A 19,887-nucleotide genomic window follows, 5' to 3' on the forward strand; every position below is an offset into this window, starting at 1 on the left:
TCAGTAGAGACGGGGTTTCACCACGTAGGCCTAGGCCAGGCTGGTCCCGAACTCTTGACCTCAGGGTGATCTGCCCCCAGCCCCCCACCTGCCGGCCTCCCAAAGTGCTGGGATTAGAGGCGTGAGGCACTCCGCGCGGCCCTCTTCTCGACTTTCCATCCCTCCTCCTCAACACCCTTTCCTTCTGGAAATGGGTTTTGGGGTTGTTAACCAAGCCCAGGGAAACTTGCGTGGCCCAGCATCTTCCGTCCGCTGCAGGAGAAGCACACGCCCCAGCCCCGGGTCAGCAAGACGCGAAAAGGCGGCCACTCCGGGCGTCCCGGAGCTGAGGCCCGAGGGCGCCTGACAGGCAGGGCGGGGCACAGGCGGCGGGAGTGCATACGACGGGCGCTGGGGGGAACTTCTGGACGCTAAGGGGCCACTAAAAAACGGCACAGTCTTGAGCCTTCGCTCTTCACCTAAGCCAGTGAGCGCCCTCCGCAAAGCCTCTGTGGCGGTAACCATTGGGGGTTCGCCTCCAAACCCAGGAATACACCTCAAAAACGCTCCCACACCGTAAGACACTGTCCTTCAACACAAAGGGGACCCTGTGGCTAGGCCCCGACACTCCGTAGCTCTGAGACCACTGAAAGCCTGCACCCCCTCGCTGGTGCGCGAACGTGGAAATGGGTGGAGAGGTGGAGGCCATGTTCTCGCGGGATCTCCCCTATAGCCGTCGTCTTCTGGCCCGTCAAGGCCTCGCGTTGTTTGGACTTCGGGGTGGAGCGAGCCCTGAGGGGGCGGGGCCAGATGGGGGCGTCTCCCGGCCTTGTTGACTTTGGCGTCCGCGGGGAGCTGCCCCCGTGCCCGTGGCTCTCTGCGCATGCCCTGTACCCGGCGGCTCCGGAGGCTGGGACGCTCTGGCTGCTCCAGTCGCGGGTACGGGCCCCGCCTCTCCCCTCGGCGGTGGCGTCCGTGTTGTTATTGTAGTGGTGGTGGTGTCTGGCTGCTGCGGACCCCGCCGAGTCCTAGCGTCTGGCCTGCGCGCCGCTGCCCGCGCCACAGGTAACGCCGCCGCCAGCGGGGGCTCGGGGTCGTGGGGTGTGCGTGTCCCGCGTGCTGTGGCCGGGCGGGCGACTGGGATACGCTCGGAGGCTAGCGAGCCACGGGGACGGCAGCCGAGAGTCGGGGGCAGGGGGACTTAAGGGCAGGCAGGTCGGGGGCCGGGAAACGGAGGGGCTGCGGGGCAGGTTGAGGGAGGGACGGACCAGGGGCGGAGGACTCGAGAGGTCGGAGAGTCGAAAGGGGCCCAGCGAAGCCTGGAGGTCGGGAGCCAGGGTCCCTGGGGCCCAGGAGGTCGGGGGCCCCAGGGAGGCCGGAGAGCCGCGTAGTCAGACCCGTCCTTCGGCTCTGACCTGGGCTTGGGGACCAGAGTCCCGAGGCTGGTGTCGTGAGATGCACGCGGGCCCCTTAGGGCCGTTTTGGATCCGCCCAGTGACTTCTGTTGTTTTGGTTTTGGAGGAAGAGAATCCGACCTACGTAGGCTCGGGGAAGCCTCGGGGGCTGGGAGGGGACTGAGAGGTTATAGCAGGCGCCCAGGGCTCTTTTTGTGTTTGTGAGCGTCTACTACCGTTCAGGAGAAGTGCTGTGCCCGCGTTTTGCTTGGGGGATTTCAGACACCGGCATGGAGAGGACCCACGGGGAGAACCCGAGGGAGTAATTTTGCAAATCCAAGATTTTTTGGAACTTCTATAATTTTGTTTTCGTGTGTACTCTTTTTAGAATCGAGAAACCAGAGCTATATTTTTAACATTACAAATCAGAAGAATGTGCTAGGGAGGAAAAAGTGTGCGTTTAGCAGTGTTTTCCCCCCATTTATTATTATTTTTTAATTACGAAAGTACTGCATGCTCTTTGAGAAAAAATGAAGCAGCCAAACAATGAAGAAACCTGCCCTCTCTCGAGCCCTTTCCCCCCATATTTCCCGTTCTTACTACGTAGGTTAGCCAGTCTCCAAGTGTGGTGGGTAGTTATTCAGAATTTTTTTTTTCTGTGCATTTAATGAGTGTGCTTTAGAAACAAGATTGGGATCATATATAGTACAGTATAACGTATTATTAGCCAACAATGCATCATGGATATTCCTCCATTTTATTACTCGCCTCATTCTTTTTGAAAACATTATTACTATGTATTAGAGAATCCAATCTACGTAGGCTCGGGGAAGGCTTTTCTTTATTGTTAAACATGGTTGCCAAGTTTTCAGTAATCAGTAGCTTTGAAAAGGCTACAAGCCAATATTTTGAAACAATGTGGCAAAACTTTCAGAATGTCGGAGGCCCGACGAGATTACTTTCGTATTAAGCAGATTGAGTAATAATGTTTACATACTGCTTAACGGTAGTTTACATGAGGCTGGATGACTCCATAAAACATAAAGTTGCTGAATTAGTTTACTTTTTGTTTTTTTTTGAGTTCATATTTTCGAAGTAAATTTTAATTCCATATGGTCAGTTGAACACTTGTAATTACTTTAACATGAAGTAGCTAATATGTGAAGGAAAGGTAAGGTAGGAAAGATAGAAAGCTAGTGGCCCTAGCCTGAGACAAAAAAAAAGCAACAGGAATTAAATATTTTGGTAAGTAAGCCATAGGGAGTAAACTGGAAGTGGAAGGGTGATACTGCGCTGCCTACTATTAAGTAAGACAGAAAGATAGGTAATCCCCATTGCATGCTGTATTTCTGTGTGCAGAAGAGCTGGAGGCTTTGTTAATTTAATCACTAGCCTGTATTTATTAAAAATGTACTGTGTTCATCTTGGTGCTAGCTTCCAGGGAAAGAACAACTGAGGAAGATAATCACGAACAACGTCAGGTTCTAAACATGCATAGCCTGAAATTTTAAGCCAAATTGTTTAGTATTTTATTATTTAGAAACTGCTTGAAAGGAATAAAATATATCCATGACATTTTAGTTATTTTTGGTGATAATATGCTCATATATTTCTCATAACAACAACATAACTTCTCATTCTATAGAGTAATAAACAGAAGCTTTGAGAGAGAAAACTGCTCAAGATCCCACTGCCTTTTTTTTTTTGTAATAGTACATGTTTATATTCAGGAGTACTTAATCCAAGAACCTGTGTTTTGTGCTCTTGTTTTACCTCCTGTGAATGAAAACTGCCTTATAAAATTGTTGCCCTTACGTTTTTTTTTCTGCTTTCTTTGAAATGTTCCTCACAAAATAACTACATGAATATAATCACATGCATTTAAAATAGTCTAGAGAATATAGTGTGAAACAATAATGGTATTTTTTTAGATGAGGTTTCTGGTGGCATATTACTAAAATTTTAAACTCCTTGATCTTATGCTGTTAACCAAGAAGATGGGGATTTGTGTTACTTTAGACACTGCTGGGTGCCATGGTAAATTGGGATATTATTGTAAACTGTAGCTCTCAGCTGCGTATTCCTTACAAACTCGGAAGGATAATCTCACATCAGTAAACATTTTTATGAATGTAGTTGAACTTGTTGTAAACTAATGTGCTGGAAAGAATACCAAGAGGGCCCTAAAAAAGTCTAAAAAGATTAAAATTTACTTATTCTTGGTATTTAAAAATATTTGGTAGTCCCTTAAAATGCATAATGACAGTCATAATATTGTGGTTTATTAATCTTTTTTCATTTTCCACTAGATGTGGCAACTACATAGTTGGAAGAAATGTGGTGGCCAGGCGTGGTGGCTCACGCTTGTAATCCTAGCACTTTGGGAGGCCGAGGCAGGTGGATCATCTGAGGTCAGGAGTTCGAGTCCAACCTGGCCAACATGGTGAAACCCCGTCTCTACTAAAAATACAAAAATTAACTGAGCATGGTGGTGGGCACCTGTAATCCCAGCTACTCGGGAGGCTGAGGCAGGAGAGTTGCTTGAACCTGGGAGTAGGAGTTGCGGTGAGCCAAGATCACTCCACTTCACTCCAGCTTGGGCAAAAGAGTGAGATTCTGTCTCAAAAATAAATAAATAAATAAATAAATGGGACAAATACTAAAATTAATAAAGCATGGTAACTTAACATTGGATGTTGGATGTGAGTGGCTTTTATAGTTAGGTGACACAGAAATATTTCAGCCCCCTAAAGACGCTTTTAGGATATGGTAAGATTTTTCAGCTGTTGAAGTGGGGAAGGCTTGGGAATCGAACACTATGTGTATGTATAATCACAAAAATTAATGAGAGAGATTGCTGATGGGAAGAAATAGCGTATTTTCCAATTTAACCTGAAAATCCTTTTTGAAACATATATGCACGGGTAGCCAGAAATAAATCAACTTTATGTCTTGATACAAGACATGCATCATGTATGGTTTCTAGAGCTTAAAATATTCTTGGGGCTTAAACACTAATTTGCACAAAACACTCTTCTGTGTTTTCTACTGAGCACTCTTCAGTAACTTGTAGACTCTTAAAAACCTTTTATGATAATCATATTATCAATTGGTGAAGTCAGTTCAGTTTATAATCTAAAGTTATAATGAGCATTGAAAGAACTGCAGAATGTGAAATGCTGTGAAGGTCTGTCTTGGTGACTTTCACAAACTTGCACCTCCAACTCACCCTTCTTGGGGCGTTTGTTCATTTTTCTCTCTCACTTCCTGAATTTCAGATAGGTGTTGCCTTTAGGTGTTACCTTAGGTTTAGTTCTTTTCCTTTTTAGAATTTGTTCTCTCCTTTGGCAATCCCACACAGATCCATGGTTTCAGCTGCTCATTCCCCACACCCTCTTTGCTGAGGCTTCCAATTCTGTATCATCGGCCTTATTTTAATTCCTAAGCTTCAGATTTACCAACATTGTTCTCCCTGATCAACTTAGTAGCTGTAATTTTGTAATCTTGAATCAGTAGATTCAGAATTAAACTTCTTTTGCAAGCCTGATTCTTCTTCCTTGTTTATATTAATGACCTTAGCATTTTCTTAGTCATCTAGACTCAAAATCAAAAGGTCATCTTTGTTTCTTCTCTCTCTCCTTTTCTTAGATTTTTTTTTTTTTGGTCATCTTACTGCATTGTGGTTCCTGATTTCTCTTATCTTTTTTCAATTCTTCCAGCAGCCATATATACAGCAAGAGACATTAATCTCTTGGTTTGCCATTCATTGTGAATACTGCTTATTAATTGTCCTAGTCCTAAATGTAGTCCCGATCAGGTTCCCTGCCTGATGACAAGCAAACAAAACAAACCCACTTGGGTGTTTTTATGTCAGTCAGTGTGCTGAATCCTTTGTTCTCTTGTGGTCATTGTAATTTATATTATCCCCATTCTACAGGTGAAGAAATTGGAGCTTCATGATCTTGAAGGAGTTGTTAGTAGGTAGAAGAGCTGGAATTTGAATCCCAACCATGTCTTCTTGCAAGTCTGTGTTCTTGACCACTGCGCCTCTGCTGAGTGGCTCCTGATCCACTCTGGAAGAAAGCCCGAGTTCCTCAGTGTTCCCTTTCAAAACTGCATTATTTGACTTCAGTGCCCCTTTCAAAACTTATTTCTTGTTTTAGTTAAACTTTAAGTTACATTCTTTATGTTCCAGCAGCTGTTCCAAAAAGAATATAAACTTCAGTTTTACTTTACTTTTTTTGTTTCTCATGCATTTCCATTTCTTGGAATTTTTGTCTTTCTCCCATCTCTGCCTTTAGGAGTCCTCCATGTAAAAGTCTAGTTTATACAGCGTACACCATATTTCCCTAGAGCCCCCACCTCCCAGTCTGTGTAGTATAGTAGTCAAATCTCCTGCACATTCATACAGCTGTTTAACCTGTGGTGATACTTTTTACTCTACATTTGTTTTGAGTACACTAACAGTTGTAATTGGATTATATAAGATGCTTGAAGCACAAACTATGTCTACTGTTCCTTGTGTCTTCCAATGGGTGCTCAGGAAGTATGGATAAATAAGTATGAAAATGATCCCTGGTAAACTACCCCTTTCAATGGTATTTAAGCAGTATATTTGATTTTAGTTTCTCTCTGTCTCTCTCTGTCTCTGTCTGTCTCTCTCTCTCTCTCTCTCTCTCTCTCTCTCTCACACACACACACACAAGCTTGTTAGAGTTTTTAATTGTGTGTGTCCATAACAGAACTAAATTTCTTGTGGGCTATCATGAATTCTTTGTTTTCAGATTATAAGGTAATTATGTTGTTTATTTAAGACAGATCAGTGTTGTTTTTCTATGTGCTCATATCCTTTCTTGGTACTGTATATAAATTTAAAAAAAAAACAGTGATTTACCATGTGAATTATTTTCCATGCTATTGAGTCAGACAAGTTTTCTAATGAGTGCAATATTCTCATAAACTCTCTGATCTTACAGTTTCTTTAAGCTTACATAGATGTGAAAGATGGAGTACAACTCTGTATTTTAGTATTGTTTTATTTCTTTTGGTGATATCAGGAAGCTCCAATTGTACAATCAGCTGAAATGCCCTCACACAGGTTATACATAATTCTTACATTGCTGAAGAGTTCATATGAAATTTCAGACTTTTTAAAAATAATCTATCGATGTTAATGGTTATCACGCAGAAGTTACAGTTTTTTCTTATATCTGCCATTGCACCCTGTATTGTTTATAGTTTGGCTAACTAATAAGTAATTATTCTTGCTTTATAAAGTAAAACTATAATTCTGTTAGGAATTGTGAACGTAGGATACCTTGGTGATGGGAAGAGACGTTTTCTTTTTGGAATGTTAAAATGCATGCTCATAAAGGAATGAAACTGATTCTCAGACTAATCCATTTGTAGTCTACCTGCCTTTAGCTTTATAAAATATTAATCATAAATATTTCTTTGAAGATACAAGTGTAAGCGAGTTTAAAATAATTCACTGACTTTAAAAATAGGTAATATAGTCACATGTTTCAAATTTTAAGTGATACAAAAAATATATAAACTGAAAATGTGTCTTCAACAGCCTCCCATTTTCCCCCCGGGAAGTAGTCACTTATCTCTAGAATGATATAATAGAAACATTTTATTTGTGTGTACAAAGAAATATGAATAAATTTCTTTTTCTTTCCACTTACGTAAAGATGAGATACACTGCTGTTTTTTCACTTGGATTTTCACATGACAATGAGGAGATAAAGAACTACTTCATTCTTAAAAAAAATTTCAGCCTCAGAGTATATTATATATAGCTACAGCTATAGATTGTATATCAATTATAATTGATTTAACTATATTGCCTACAAATGAGCATTTAGTGTCTGACTATTACATCCATTGTGGCAACACTTTGAAGGAAGAAAAGTAAAAAGTAGGTAGTCTTTCCTTGTAGGGGAAAATAAAGTTTGAAAGCCAAAATGGGCTTTTTGGTTCCTTTTCTGACCTGATGATTAGTGTGTAAGTGAATGGAGAGAACTATGGGGTTATGAGAAGACATTTGCTAGAATCCATAATTGACAGTTGAGTTGGAAGAGTTGGGATGGTAGTGGTGATGGGTAGCAGCTGCCATGACAAATGATCCACTCTGGGCAAGGGTCAGCCCTGCATTTATTAGCCGTTCAGTGTTTAGAAATGATACCTGTTATCTGGAGTTTGGTGTCTGGATCTATGGCCAATGCTGGTATATTTAACATAGGAAACCTATTCAGGGGTTGAATTTAGATCCCTTTGTGTCATCTAGAAGGAAATGTCGTGGCCTACAATATTTTATGTGGTCATTAATCTTTTTATTGAAAAATGATTGTGTATACAGAAATAAGATTTAAATTACTAAATTAAATGAAGTTAAACAAGCAGGCCCCCATCATCCGTGTCTGCTCCTCATGGTTTGCTGGGGTAATGGTTTTTTGACAGTTTGGTATGAATCCTTTCAGACTTGCATATAAACAGAAACAGTATATTCATGCATATTAAAAATGTCAGTCAGAATTCTGTTGAATAACAAGTAAATGGAATGAATGTAAAAGTCAATCTTGAACAAGAGAAGAAGGTGTTGGTGGGATACCAAGTAAATATATAGTGAATGTTCTTTGATTCCTTTAGATCCAAGGGGGCTGTAAATACACACTGTTATTGTGTAAACTGTACTACCTATTTAGCCTATGTAGCTAGTTTTATCAAGTATTTCTGCAGATCATTTAAGGTTTCTCAAGCTATATATATATATATATATATTTTTTTTTTTAATAGTGGCATATAATTTACTGAATAATGATATATTCTCTTTATTTTCCAGACATTCAATGCTAAATTTGGGATTTGAGTGTTTTTTTTTTGTCTTTTTTTGAGACAGGGTCTTGCTGTGTCGCCCAACTCGGAGTGCAGTAGTGCGATCTCGGCTCACTGCAACCTCCACCTCCTGACCTCGAGCAATCCTCCCACCTCAACCTCCCCAGTAGCTGGGATTACAGGCTTGTGCCACTATGCTTGGCTGATGTGTTTTTTTCTTTCATTTTTTGTAGAGATAGGCGTCTCAGTGTGTTGCCCAGGCTTGTCTCAAAACTCGTGGGCTCAAGCCATCCTCCTGCCTTGTCCTCCCAAAGTGGATTAGAGGAGTGAGCCACCTTGCCCGACCTCATGTCTTTTATTTTTAGGGTGGTATGTGTATGCTGCCTATGTTCATATGGTTTAGATTTATTTTTAACAGTGGTTCATTTGCACTGACCCATTTCTGAGCTCCTGTGATTCTCTCTTTGGTCAATTATACTTTCCTAGATATTGTGAACATAATAAGTAAAAGCTCATTTATTTGATTTTGCTTTTTTCCCTGTATAACAGCAGTAGAAATTTATTGTGGAAAGACTAGAAAATACGGATAAAGAAAAGGAGAAACAGGTTAACAGGGATGTTATCATCTAGGACTTGTATGGTTTTTAATTCTGAGGGAACTCTGTGTTAATGAAAACACCATGAGAAATGTCCAGCTTTATGTCTTGCTGCCATATAAGGCAGATGCATTTGGTGATAGTAGAATGGAAAATGTGAGTGCTTGCATTTTCTCTGACCTGGATGCATCTGTGCTAGGAAGTGGTGCTTTAAGTAACCAAGGTTGTGGTAAGGCCTTGGCTTAACATTATTAGGGGATTTCTACATTTATACAGCCAAGCACATGGATGTTTAGGTATTGGTTATGGGAGCCACAGGTGTGCTGGTGGGTGGATCAGTCAGTGCGTCTCTATCACTGCTACTGCGTAAGTAGTACAGAGGTTTTGTTCTGATTACGTATCATTATATCTTTGTAGTCCATATTTAAAATACTGGGCCTTGAATAGAAGGAACTATTTAGAAATGTCATAGCTCAAAAAGCAAATGCAAAACAGTCTTTGTTTTAGAAGGATGGTTTATCTCTGTTACTCCTGTAAGTCTTGGTATTCTAAATTTTCATATTTTCATTGTAGTCTCTTGGTGGCTAGAGCAGATTTAAAATTTTCTGGTCAGTCTTCATACTCAACTGTATAAAAACAAATTTTGGAACATGCAAAGGCAGCCACTCTAATTTTAGTTTCAAGGAAAAGCCTACTAGTGTTCTATACTGATTTAACATGCATTGTAAATCCCATTGTGAAAGAATTATTTTGAATACATCTAAACCATTTTAATGGGCTTGACTTTTCCCTGTAAATAGAGTAATTTGAACCTTTATTTTTTATGAACCAGAGAAATTAGAAATGGAAAGATTTAGGTATTTCTACAATGATCTGCATAAATATCTGTGAATTATAACCATTCATGCAGTTGATTTGCCTTTAAAGGAAAGGGAAGTAATCCCCTTGGACTTAAAGTAGTTTAATTACCTCATTATTTATGACAAAAAGGCTTTATATAAGCTTTTTTTGTTGTTGTTGTTAAGGACTTGTTTGGTTATGACTGTCTAGTAATCACTGGTTTTATTGTATCTAGGCAGCACTTAATAAAATTAATTCACTTCACACTAATATATGTGTGTGTACATGTGTGTGTATACACTAATATATGTATGTGTGTATATTCACATAGAATATAATATAAATGGCATTCCCTGTACTGCTTCAGGAAAACTGACACTTTCTGTGGGAATAGTGCTTCCTGGCATTTTGTAGTCAGCATGAGACCCTGTTAAATTTGATATTTTTCACATTTTCATGTAACTTTGCATCTTGTCAAAGAGATAGGAAAGTACCGTTATTCCTATTTTATAGATGCATGAACTGAGATTCAAAGTGACTTCAATTTCCTCAATCTGCTTTATTTTCTATAAAATGGTGGTATCAGACTCAGCAATCAACAGTGTTGAAAGACACAGGGTTTAATGTGAGATCTAGAACTCAACCCCAGTTTTGCCTCCTGCTAGCTGTAAAAGGTTAAGGAAGTTATTTAATCCCTTTCCTTCGTTTCCCATCCCTAAAAGTAATGCTGTTACAAGAAATGTTATGAAGACTGAAATGAGTTAATATACTTAAAACACCTCAAAGCTTTATGCTGTAAAGTACTTAATGGTAGTTGCACTAATAATCAGTAATAAAGGTTATATATTATTTTGTGAGTCATATGCTACTTTTCAGAGATTATGAGATCAATTAACACTTGATAGAAAGTGATGGACCTAACCTAGAAGCAATATCCACTTTCAGTAGAGGCCAAACTTAGACTTATAACCTCATGGTCTCTTACTAATATTGTAGGTAGTGAGTGAGGAGTTAACAATAACAACAAAAGGCCTAGGAAAAGCAAGGAGAATGTGTCCTGTATAGTCAGGGACAGACTGTGGAGTCACATTAGACCCAACATAGTTGTGTGTAAAATAAAGCAAATTTTAATCATCTAGTCACACAAAAAAGAAACGAGAAATTACTGCAGTGAGAGAGCAAAGCAGTTCCAGATGGTGGAATGCTTTTACTGTGTGTGTTGGTCTCTGAGGTGCTCCTGGCATACCATTATCATAATATTCCTCATAATGACCCTGAGCCACTAAGAAGTGGTTGAGTTACGTTGGGTAATTCGCTAAGACTGTAGAACTAATACATTATATAAAGACTTTCATTAGTTTGTTTTTAATCTTTGGAACTTAAAGGAGTATTTTTCAGTTACCAGTAACATTAATTTGTTTTACTTGGTGCTAGATAAAAATTATTAAATTTGGAGATGTACGTTATTTCATTTGATTCTTAAAACTAAGGTAGGTCATAGAAAGGTTAATGGCCAATGGTAAAATAAAGGCTATGAGTTCAGACTTTCATGAATATGTTTGATTCTGGGTCTCTTTCTCATTGTTACCCCAAAGCTTATTTATAAAGGTCAGGGCCTGCTTATTTCTTTTCATACCCTATAGTACCTTCTACTGTGGGAGCATTAAGAAAATCAGATCCTGCTCCTAAATGTGTTAATATTTTTATTATCTAGTGTATCTTCACATTCATTTTTTTGTGATACACAAAGTCATTTACCTGCAGGGGAATCTGTTTTTAAAAGGATGCTCCCTCTTGAGCCCAACCTGGAATCCTCCTGCATTGAAGTGACGGTTTTGAATCTGCTACTATATCCTGTTGGATGCCAACAGCTAAGAAAAGGTATGGACCATCATATACAGGGTCTTACTCTATTGAACTGAACTTCTGTAAGCACTCAGAATGAATCTGTATGGTAGCTTTCTACTATCCTAAAAGTAAGGTCAGGAATTAGGAATGAACTGTAAACAGTTTTAAACTTGAAGTTTAAATTCAAGTTTAAATACAAACTTGAAGTTTAAATTCAAGTTTAAATACAAACTTGAAGTTTAAATTCAAGTTTAAATACAAACTTGAAGTTTGTATTTAGGCACAATTTCTAGAGTAAGATACTAGAAATTATGAAAACTTGGCCGGGCGCGATGGCTTATGCCTGTAGTCTCAGCACTTTGGGAGGCCGAGGTGGGCGGATCACAAGGTCAAGAGATCGAGACCATCCTGGCCAACATGGTGAAACCCTGTCTCTACTAAAGATATAAGAAAATTAGCTGAGTGTGATGGCGCTGAGTGTGGTAACTGTAATTCAGCTACTTGAGAGACTGAGGCAGGAGAATCGCTTGAACCCAGGAGACAGAGGTTGCAGTGAGGTGACAGAACAAGACTCCATCTCAAAAAAAAAAAAAAAAAAAAAATTATGAAAACTTTTGTGTGTGAAACTGTTCTCAGACGTTGGGACTGAGCATACTCTTTTTTTTTTTTTTGTAAAAACGAGGAAAATGATTGTGTGGCTTGATAATTACCATACCAGACAATTGATAGTTTTATTTTTTGCAGTGTTTCCAGTTGCTACTTAAAATTGAGTTTCAGGATCTTCAGGATGTTCTTGTACTGTTAGTTTATACATAGTTATTGCTTCAGTTAGAGGATTTTAGACTATCTTAAGAACATAACCTTGTATTATTTGCCTGTAAGACAAAATAAATTCCACGTCTGTCAAGGAATAATAAGCATATTTCTTGCTGCTGATCCTTTTGCCATATTGTTTCTTCACCTGTATGCTGGATGAGAAATGGGAGAAGAAGGGATAGATTTGGGCTGCCAGTATACATATTTAAGATGGACTGTGTCTGATTCCCTATAGAACAGCATTACCCTGAAGAGTAGGAGTCAAAGTTTGGGTAGTGTGTTTGGTGCATAGTAGCCCCCCAAAGAGGTCCATGTTCTAATCCCTGGAACCTGTGAATATGTGACCTTATATGGCAAAGGGGAATTAAGGTTGCATATGAATTAAAGTTGCTAATCAGTTTAAGATAGGAAGATTATCCTGGATTATCCCGATGAGCCCAGTGTAATCATAAGGGTCCTTAAAAATGGAAGGGGAAAGCAGAGCGAAAGAACCAGAGAGACAGCAGAAAAGGAATCAGCCCCATGATTCTTGCTTTGAAGACGGAGGAAAGAGAGGGCCATGAGGCAAGAGAGAGAGAGAGAAAAAAAGTGGATAGACACTAGACACTGATGCAAGGGAACAGATTTCTCCCAAAGAACCTTCAGAAGGGAACAGTCTCCCCAACACCTTGATCTTAGCCCGGTGAGACTTGTATCATGAGACCCGTGTGTCAGACTTCTGACTTCCAGAACGATCACATAATAAACTTCTGTGGTTTTAAGCCATTAAGGTTTATGCTAATTTGCTGTGACAGTGATAGAAAACTAATACAGGTAAATACACTGTGGCCATTTGAATCCTTATGGAAATGATTTCTAAACAGCCTGTCCCCAACAAAATAGTAAGATGACATTTATAAAACTGATACAACTAGTGCAGCTGTGTTTAAATGGGGGCAACACTGAGTCCTGCCAAGTGAGATTTCTTCCCATTTTCGTAGAATCTTGGGGGCACCTCTGGATTTTTGGAGCTTCTTTATTGATAAAAGTTGCATACTGGGCAGATGAATCAAAATGGCATATAAGATGCCATTGAAACTGGCACAACTACAGGTATGATCATCTTGAAGTTCATTGCAGTAATCTAGCAAAAATTGATAGGGATATTCACAAAAGGGCCTTTCACTAAGGAGAATGGGAGTAATTGAAGAGTACATGGTCTGAAAGGCGAGGGGCTATAGTTTTAGATATATTTTAAATTTGAAATGATAGAACTTCCCTCTCCAGTGAAATTAATCTAGAAACTTACTGAATGCATTGGAAAATTTCTGCTAAAGAGGATGATGATTTTGAGTAAGTCCAGCAGGAGAAAGGAAAAATACCTGTCCTGAAGTCTCTTTGGCAATATGTTGGAGGAAGGGACAAAATTAACAGCTATCTAAATTGCAGAAAAGCAGACAGAAGTTGAGGTCCTTGTGAATTTGCTGCAAAGATTCTTACCAGTTTGGAGGAAAGAGCCTTGTGCTTTAAAAAATTATACATAGTCTTTGTTCTTAGTAGGAAAGAATATCCCTGTGCATTCACTGTAAGTACACAAAAATGCATTTCCACTCTATGCTCTCGAGTTGTTAAAGGAGAATTTATAGTAATGTCATTGGATAACACAAATTACAAAAAATTGCTATCATTGAAAGTGTTTTTGTTTTTCCAAAACACGTATAACCTTCTGACCCAGCACAAACAACGTATGTCCCTGTAGAGTCATAAGGCTGTCTTTCTGACAGTTACCACTCTTCTGTGGTGGTGAGTGTATTGCATTTTAATACAGTGACAAAGTATGTGATTTATTTAGTGTCATTTACTGTTGCTTTATTGTAAAATTGTTTTTCTGCAAATAGCTCCTTTGTGAATTTGTATTTTTAGCCTGCCTACCCCTGTCTACATGAAATTTAAGGAGTTTTTCAGTGGTTTTATTTTGTCATTTCCCATGTGTGTTAATAATCATGTAAGTTTATAGGAGAGAAGCAAGGGCACCAGAAAGAACATGTGCTTCAGTTAACAAGCTGTTTTCAAGCCAACTCCTGTAGACGAAGCCACTAAGGCATCCTCCTGTCTAAAAGTTTGTATGATGTATTGTCCTAGGCAGGAACTTGAAGGTGGCAGAATTGGTAACTGTCACTCTCAATACTCTTAGTCACTGCTGGCATCTAACTTGCCCTCTGATCAGCATGACAGCTCTCTTAACACAGAAAATGTGGTAAGAAGTGTTCAAAATTTTGCCAAGAAGCGAAGATATCCTCCCTGCACCCCAATACTTAGAAGTTAAAATAAAAAGGATGAGAGGATGTTTGTGTGATATAGTAATTTAAGTTAAATTGAGGAGGTTGTGGATGCTTTGTCTGGCCAAGTATCAGTATCTGTTGTATTTTAGTTAATTTTATTGCTCAACCTCTGTCCTTATTTCAGTGGCTTGTGTGTAGTCTTTCTGGTTTTCAGAATTATATAAATCTGGGTCCAGTCAGGAAATCATGCAGTAATTTGAGCAGAGAATGTTTAGTGTAAAGGATTATTTACTGTAACAGAGCTAGTAGGAAGTACAGAAAGTGCTACAGAATATAGAAATAGATGTAAGAAACAGCCACTACTTCTAGAACTACAATTGAGCACCCAAAGAAGAGGACTATCCCAGGCTGAGATCAGGTCTTGTTGGAGAGGGTATATTCATAGGTTATTGGATGGCAGAGAAGTTGATGGAATTTGCCAGAAATCTATCCTCTAGGATACCATAGAAAGATGTTCATAGAGGCATTTTGCTAGAGGCTGTGTTCTACAAACTGTCCAAAAGAGAGTGCTGGGGAAAGCTGTCTATTGTCATGCACTGCAGCATCCTGGTGCTAGGGAAGCCTGCCAAGCAATGCACCAGGCTGAGAAGCAAAGTCCTTTCCCCCCTTGCAGTGTTTTCTCCAATGCTGTCTGCTGAACATTACCTTCAGTTGGGATTGAGGCAGTGGGTGTTAAAAAGAATATTTATTTGTGCCTAATCCCTGGTGGGATCAGGACGGCATATTACTACACTAGGGTTTTCTTGAAGAACATACTTGTTATTTTATTCCCTTTTGCCATTCAGAAACTTTTCTTCTAGATAAAATGATGGTACTCTCCTTTTGACTTAGAGGCCAATTCCTGCTTTTGCGTTTGGTTGTTCCCAGTTCAGCTGATTGTGGCTATTTCCTGCTTGCCTCCTGTATTCTCTCATACTGAAATATAAAAATGAAACCGTAGTCCTGGACCAAATATTTAGGCACTGCTTGTTTTTACTACACTGACTTAGATCAGTGGCTCTGTCTGTAGCTTTAAGAGGTACACCTGGTTTATTTTAACAATATCAGACTTTAACACTATCTCAGTCCCAACTGATAGGTAAAGTTCAGCAGATAGCAACAGACCCAAAGAAGGCATTTTGTCTCAGAAAATGTCATATTTTATAGCTTTTATTTTAGGATGTATTGAAAAGAAACTCAAGATACCAGAGCCACAAATCTGTCAGTACGCCCTTGAACGAGTAGTTTTGTCTGATGAATGACAGAGCGAACTAGATAATTTTATGATTTTCTTTATTTCTCTTGACCTGCTTTTCACAAATATCAAAGTGCCTGTTTTGTTTGGGTTTATTTGCACAAGAATATTTATGAACTATGTCTTTGTTTTTGTGAACGCAACTGGTTTTAAAGTTCTGGAGTGAGGTTTTTAAATTTCAACAATATAATATGACTGATTTTTACTTGGCCTCATTTTATTGCTTTTGTCACAGTAATTCAACTGCAGGGAATTCAGAGGCCTAAAAAAAGCTCATGTTATCTTATGCTAGCTAGGTCTGTACATCAAGGGAATGATTTAGAAAATACACATACCTAGGTTGTTTTCAATTTGACTTTCTGAACACATTTTAAAAATATCTTGGGCATTTGCCAACCTTTGTGTACCTTCTTATACTTAATATTTATAAAACTGTTTAAAATATTTGCTCTTTTGTGAGATTTACTGTGACTTAATATTGCATTAATAATTCAGAGGAAAATCTGTTGAATTTCTTTCCTCTCCCTGTGTTTTTGTGTGTGTCCCTCTCTTAGTATCTATCTATGTGTGTGCGTATATATATATTTTTTTTTTTTACTCTTAATAACAGTCTCCCACTTGCTAGCCTTAGGACACTGAAGTATCAACTCTTTCACCTTTAATGGGAACTATGGCATCTGTACTACAGTCTTTGCTACTTAATTCAGGCCATGGAAAATTACAAGTTAAATACTTTATAATCTGATGATAATACTTTTGGTTTCATAGGTTTTATTCCATCTAGCTATTATATTCCCTGTTCATTTTCTCTTATTTTGAACTCTGAAGCATTTACCTTATCTTTTTTGTCTGTTTCTCCCCCCCTACCCCCAAGACAGAGTCTCGCCCTGTCACCCAGGCTGGAGTCCAGTGGCGCGATCTCAGCTCACTGCAATCTCTGCCTCTTGGGTTCACACCATTCTCCCGCTTCAACTTCCCGAGTAGATGGGACAGCTGGGACTACAGGCACAGGCCACCACGTGCGGTTAATTTTTTTTTTTTTTTGTATTTTTAGTAAAGCCGGGGTTTCACCCTGTTAGCCAGTATGGTCTCTATCTCCTGACCTCGTGATCCACCTGCCTCGGCCTCCTAAAGTACTGGGATTACAGGCGTGAGCCACCACGTCCGGCCGTTTTTTCTTTCTTTCTTTTTTTTTTTAAAGTATGATATTCACAATTAAACTGTAAGCTTTTAAAGACTTGAAGTATGATATTCACAATTAAATTGTAAGCTTTTAAAGTCTTGTGTTTTCTCTCTAGTGAAATATAATACCCCAAACAGGCTATAGTTCATGTCCAGTGGAGGGTGTAATTTGTCAAGTACATAGATACATGTCTTCTTTTCATGATCTTAAATAACTGAGAAACTGCACTCAGTTACTCGTTAGTAGCAGTCTTGAATAATATCTTTGTTATAAGGCATTCAGCTAAGTGTCAGAAGTAAACAAGTGACTAGCATGTAGACCCTTACTTTGAAAAGGCCACAGTCAAGTGGGTGGGAAACAGGATAGTCACTTTGTGGAGAGAGGATACAGAGATACACATAGTCTCAGGGTGTTTGAGAGCTTTTGAAAAAAGGTACAGTTATGGATTGAATGTTCATTTCCCCACAAAAATCATATGTTGAAACCCTGACTGCCCCCTACCCCATGCCCAGTGTAGCTGTACTTGAATAGGGGGCTTCCAAGGAAGTAATGAAGATCATAATGGTGAGGCCCTGATCCAATAGTGTCATTTTAAAAAGTGACACCAGAGAGCTCCCTCAAGCTTTTTTGTGTGTACAAAGAAGAGCTCTTGTGAGAACACAGCAAGATGGTGACCATCTGCAAGCCAGGAAGAGAGGCCTAGAGGCCTTACCAGAAAGTGATTCTGCTGGCATTTTTATCTTGGACTTCTAACTTGAGAAAATAAGTTTGGGTTGTTTAAGCCACCCAGTCCATGGTACTTGGTTATGACAGCCTGAAAAGACTAAGGCTCGTAAGTGTTTTGGGGCTGGACTTAGAGATTTCTAAGAGGAGGGGACTCATTAGTGGCATCTTAGTGAACAAGGAGGACTTTCTAGGTAGAGACTAGAATGCATATGCAAGAACATGGAGGCTCAAAGTGTATTGTGGTTAAGGGAACTTCAGCAAAGGCTGTGGGAGGAGAGATGGCTGGAGGTGCCCCTGAAATAGTATTCAGGGCTCGGATTAGATAATGCACTTTTGAAATGGAAAAAAATGGAGCCCAGATATGAGCAAAGTTCTGCAGCTTTGGACTTACACCAAGGATTTAAGCCCAGCTCTACATTTTTTTCTTTGTAAAAGGGGTGTAATAAAACCTACCTTGAAGGTTTTTTTGAGGGATAATTAAAAGACAATTCTAAAACAGTTGGTTGAATGCCAGGCAACTACTAAGTGTAGTAATTATTAAGGTGGATGAAATCAGATCTGTTGGGCTCCAAATGAAGGTTGAACTTACTACACTCTGCCTGTCTGTAGATGTAAATATAGATGCTATCATATTTGTAATATTGTTAAATGGGATGGGATTAGGGTGACAGTCTGGCAAATTGAGGCTCTTTGCCTTACCTGTTTTTCTGTGGAGGATGAAGCAGGACCCTTTGTTGAATTAGGGAGCCTGGTCTTGAGAGGTTGTTTGTTATAGTAGTGGTAATGAATTTGCTGTGGGAGTGGGATCCAGAGGTGAAGAAACACAGAGATATTGCTGGGCATTGTTGAAAATCCAGTTAAGCTTGAAGATTATAAGTTTTTAGTGGCACCAATACAAGCACTGGATTTCTTTCTTAAGTAACGCTTCACAATATAAAACAGTCCACGGAGAAGAGAGATTATTGCCTTGTTCCATGATCAGAAGTTTGCAAGATGAGTGAGGCAGAAAGTTAGAATGAAGGATTGGGAGTAATGAAGACTCAGTAAGTGAAGCATTGTTCATGGGATTGATTTGGAAAGAAGATGAGAGTAGGTGTTAGCCGGTTGTGGCCCATGGGCCGAAGACTGCTGTCTTTTTTGTGTGGTCTGCAGCTAAGAATGGTGTTTACTTTCCAATGGTTGGAAGAATGTTTTATGACATGAAAATGATAGGACTTTCCAATTTTAGTGTCCAGAAATAAAATTGTGTTGGAACAAAGCCATGTTCTTTCACTTATAAGTTGTCTATAGCTACTTTTACCCTACAACAGCAGTGTTCAGTAGTTGGGAGAGAAACTATTGCCTGCAAATCCTAAAATGTTTACTATCTGGCCTTTTCGGAAAAAGTTTGCTGATCCTTGGGGTAGAGGACTAGTGACATTGACTGTAGTGGCAGACAACAAGCCAAGTAGACATAAAATCAGATCAGAGAAAAAAGTAAGGATTCAGGTTGGACAATTGAGTGATACAAGTCCTCAGTTAAAGGTGTCATAGTTGTTCCTTTGAAGATTGAAAAGGTTGTTCATGTACATTGAGGATGCCCCTGATTGTGGTATGAGTTGGGGAGTAGAGAAGACTACAGTAGAGATGCTAGAATTCCCAATAAAGGTGGAAGAGTTGATATTTCCTAAGGATAGGAAGTGGGGGGTTATTATTAGTATATAAGAAAACGTAGTAAGAAATAAAAATACAAAACATGTTTTCCTACACCTTTTTCAATAAGTTTTTTTAAAAAACATCATTGTGAATCTTATAGGCCTAAAGTTGTCTTTCTAATTTTGCATTTTAATTGCCACTGAGGTTGGGCATAATTTCATATTTGCTTGTGGTTTAGTAATTCTTCTGGTAAATGTCTCCTCTGCCCGCCTCCCCCCTTTTTTTTTTCATTAAAAGGAGACAGGATCTTGCTCTGTTGACCAGGCTGGAGTGCAGTGGTGCTATTGTAGCTCACTGTAACCTCAAACTCCCCCAAGGGATCCTCCTGCCTCAGCCTCCTGAGTAGCTGGGACTTCAGGTACATGCCACCACTTACACTTGGCTATTTTTTTAAAAAAAACTTTTTTTTTTTTTT

General features: G+C 39.4%; 1 protein-coding gene across 4 annotated transcripts in view; it reads left to right on the forward strand.

The window, feature by feature from the left end:
* The first annotated feature begins 787 nt into the window (after positions 1 to 787).
* The window catches only part of PCMTD1 (protein-L-isoaspartate (D-aspartate) O-methyltransferase domain containing 1), an 80,894-nt gene continuing 61,794 nt past the window's right edge, over positions 788 to 19,887 (forward strand). For 2 of the 4 annotated variants that reach the window (XM_011937610.1, XM_011937613.1), the window contains exon 1: positions 788 to 1,044. Coding sequence is in view for 1 of the 4 variants with exons in the window: in XM_011937611.1 (XP_011793001.1) it covers positions 863 to 1,044 (182 nt within the window). In the remaining 3 variants the exon portion in view is untranslated. The remainder of the gene's footprint in view (positions 1,045 to 19,887) is intronic. The other 2 variants (XM_011937611.1, XM_011937612.1) reach the window with 2 other exon arrangements.

The sequence above is a fragment of the Colobus angolensis genome, unplaced genomic scaffold (genome assembly GCF_000951035.1).
Source record: "Colobus angolensis palliatus isolate OR3802 unplaced genomic scaffold, Cang.pa_1.0 Scaffold166, whole genome shotgun sequence".
In the NCBI taxonomy this organism is placed as follows: domain Eukaryota; kingdom Metazoa; phylum Chordata; class Mammalia; order Primates; family Cercopithecidae; genus Colobus; species Colobus angolensis.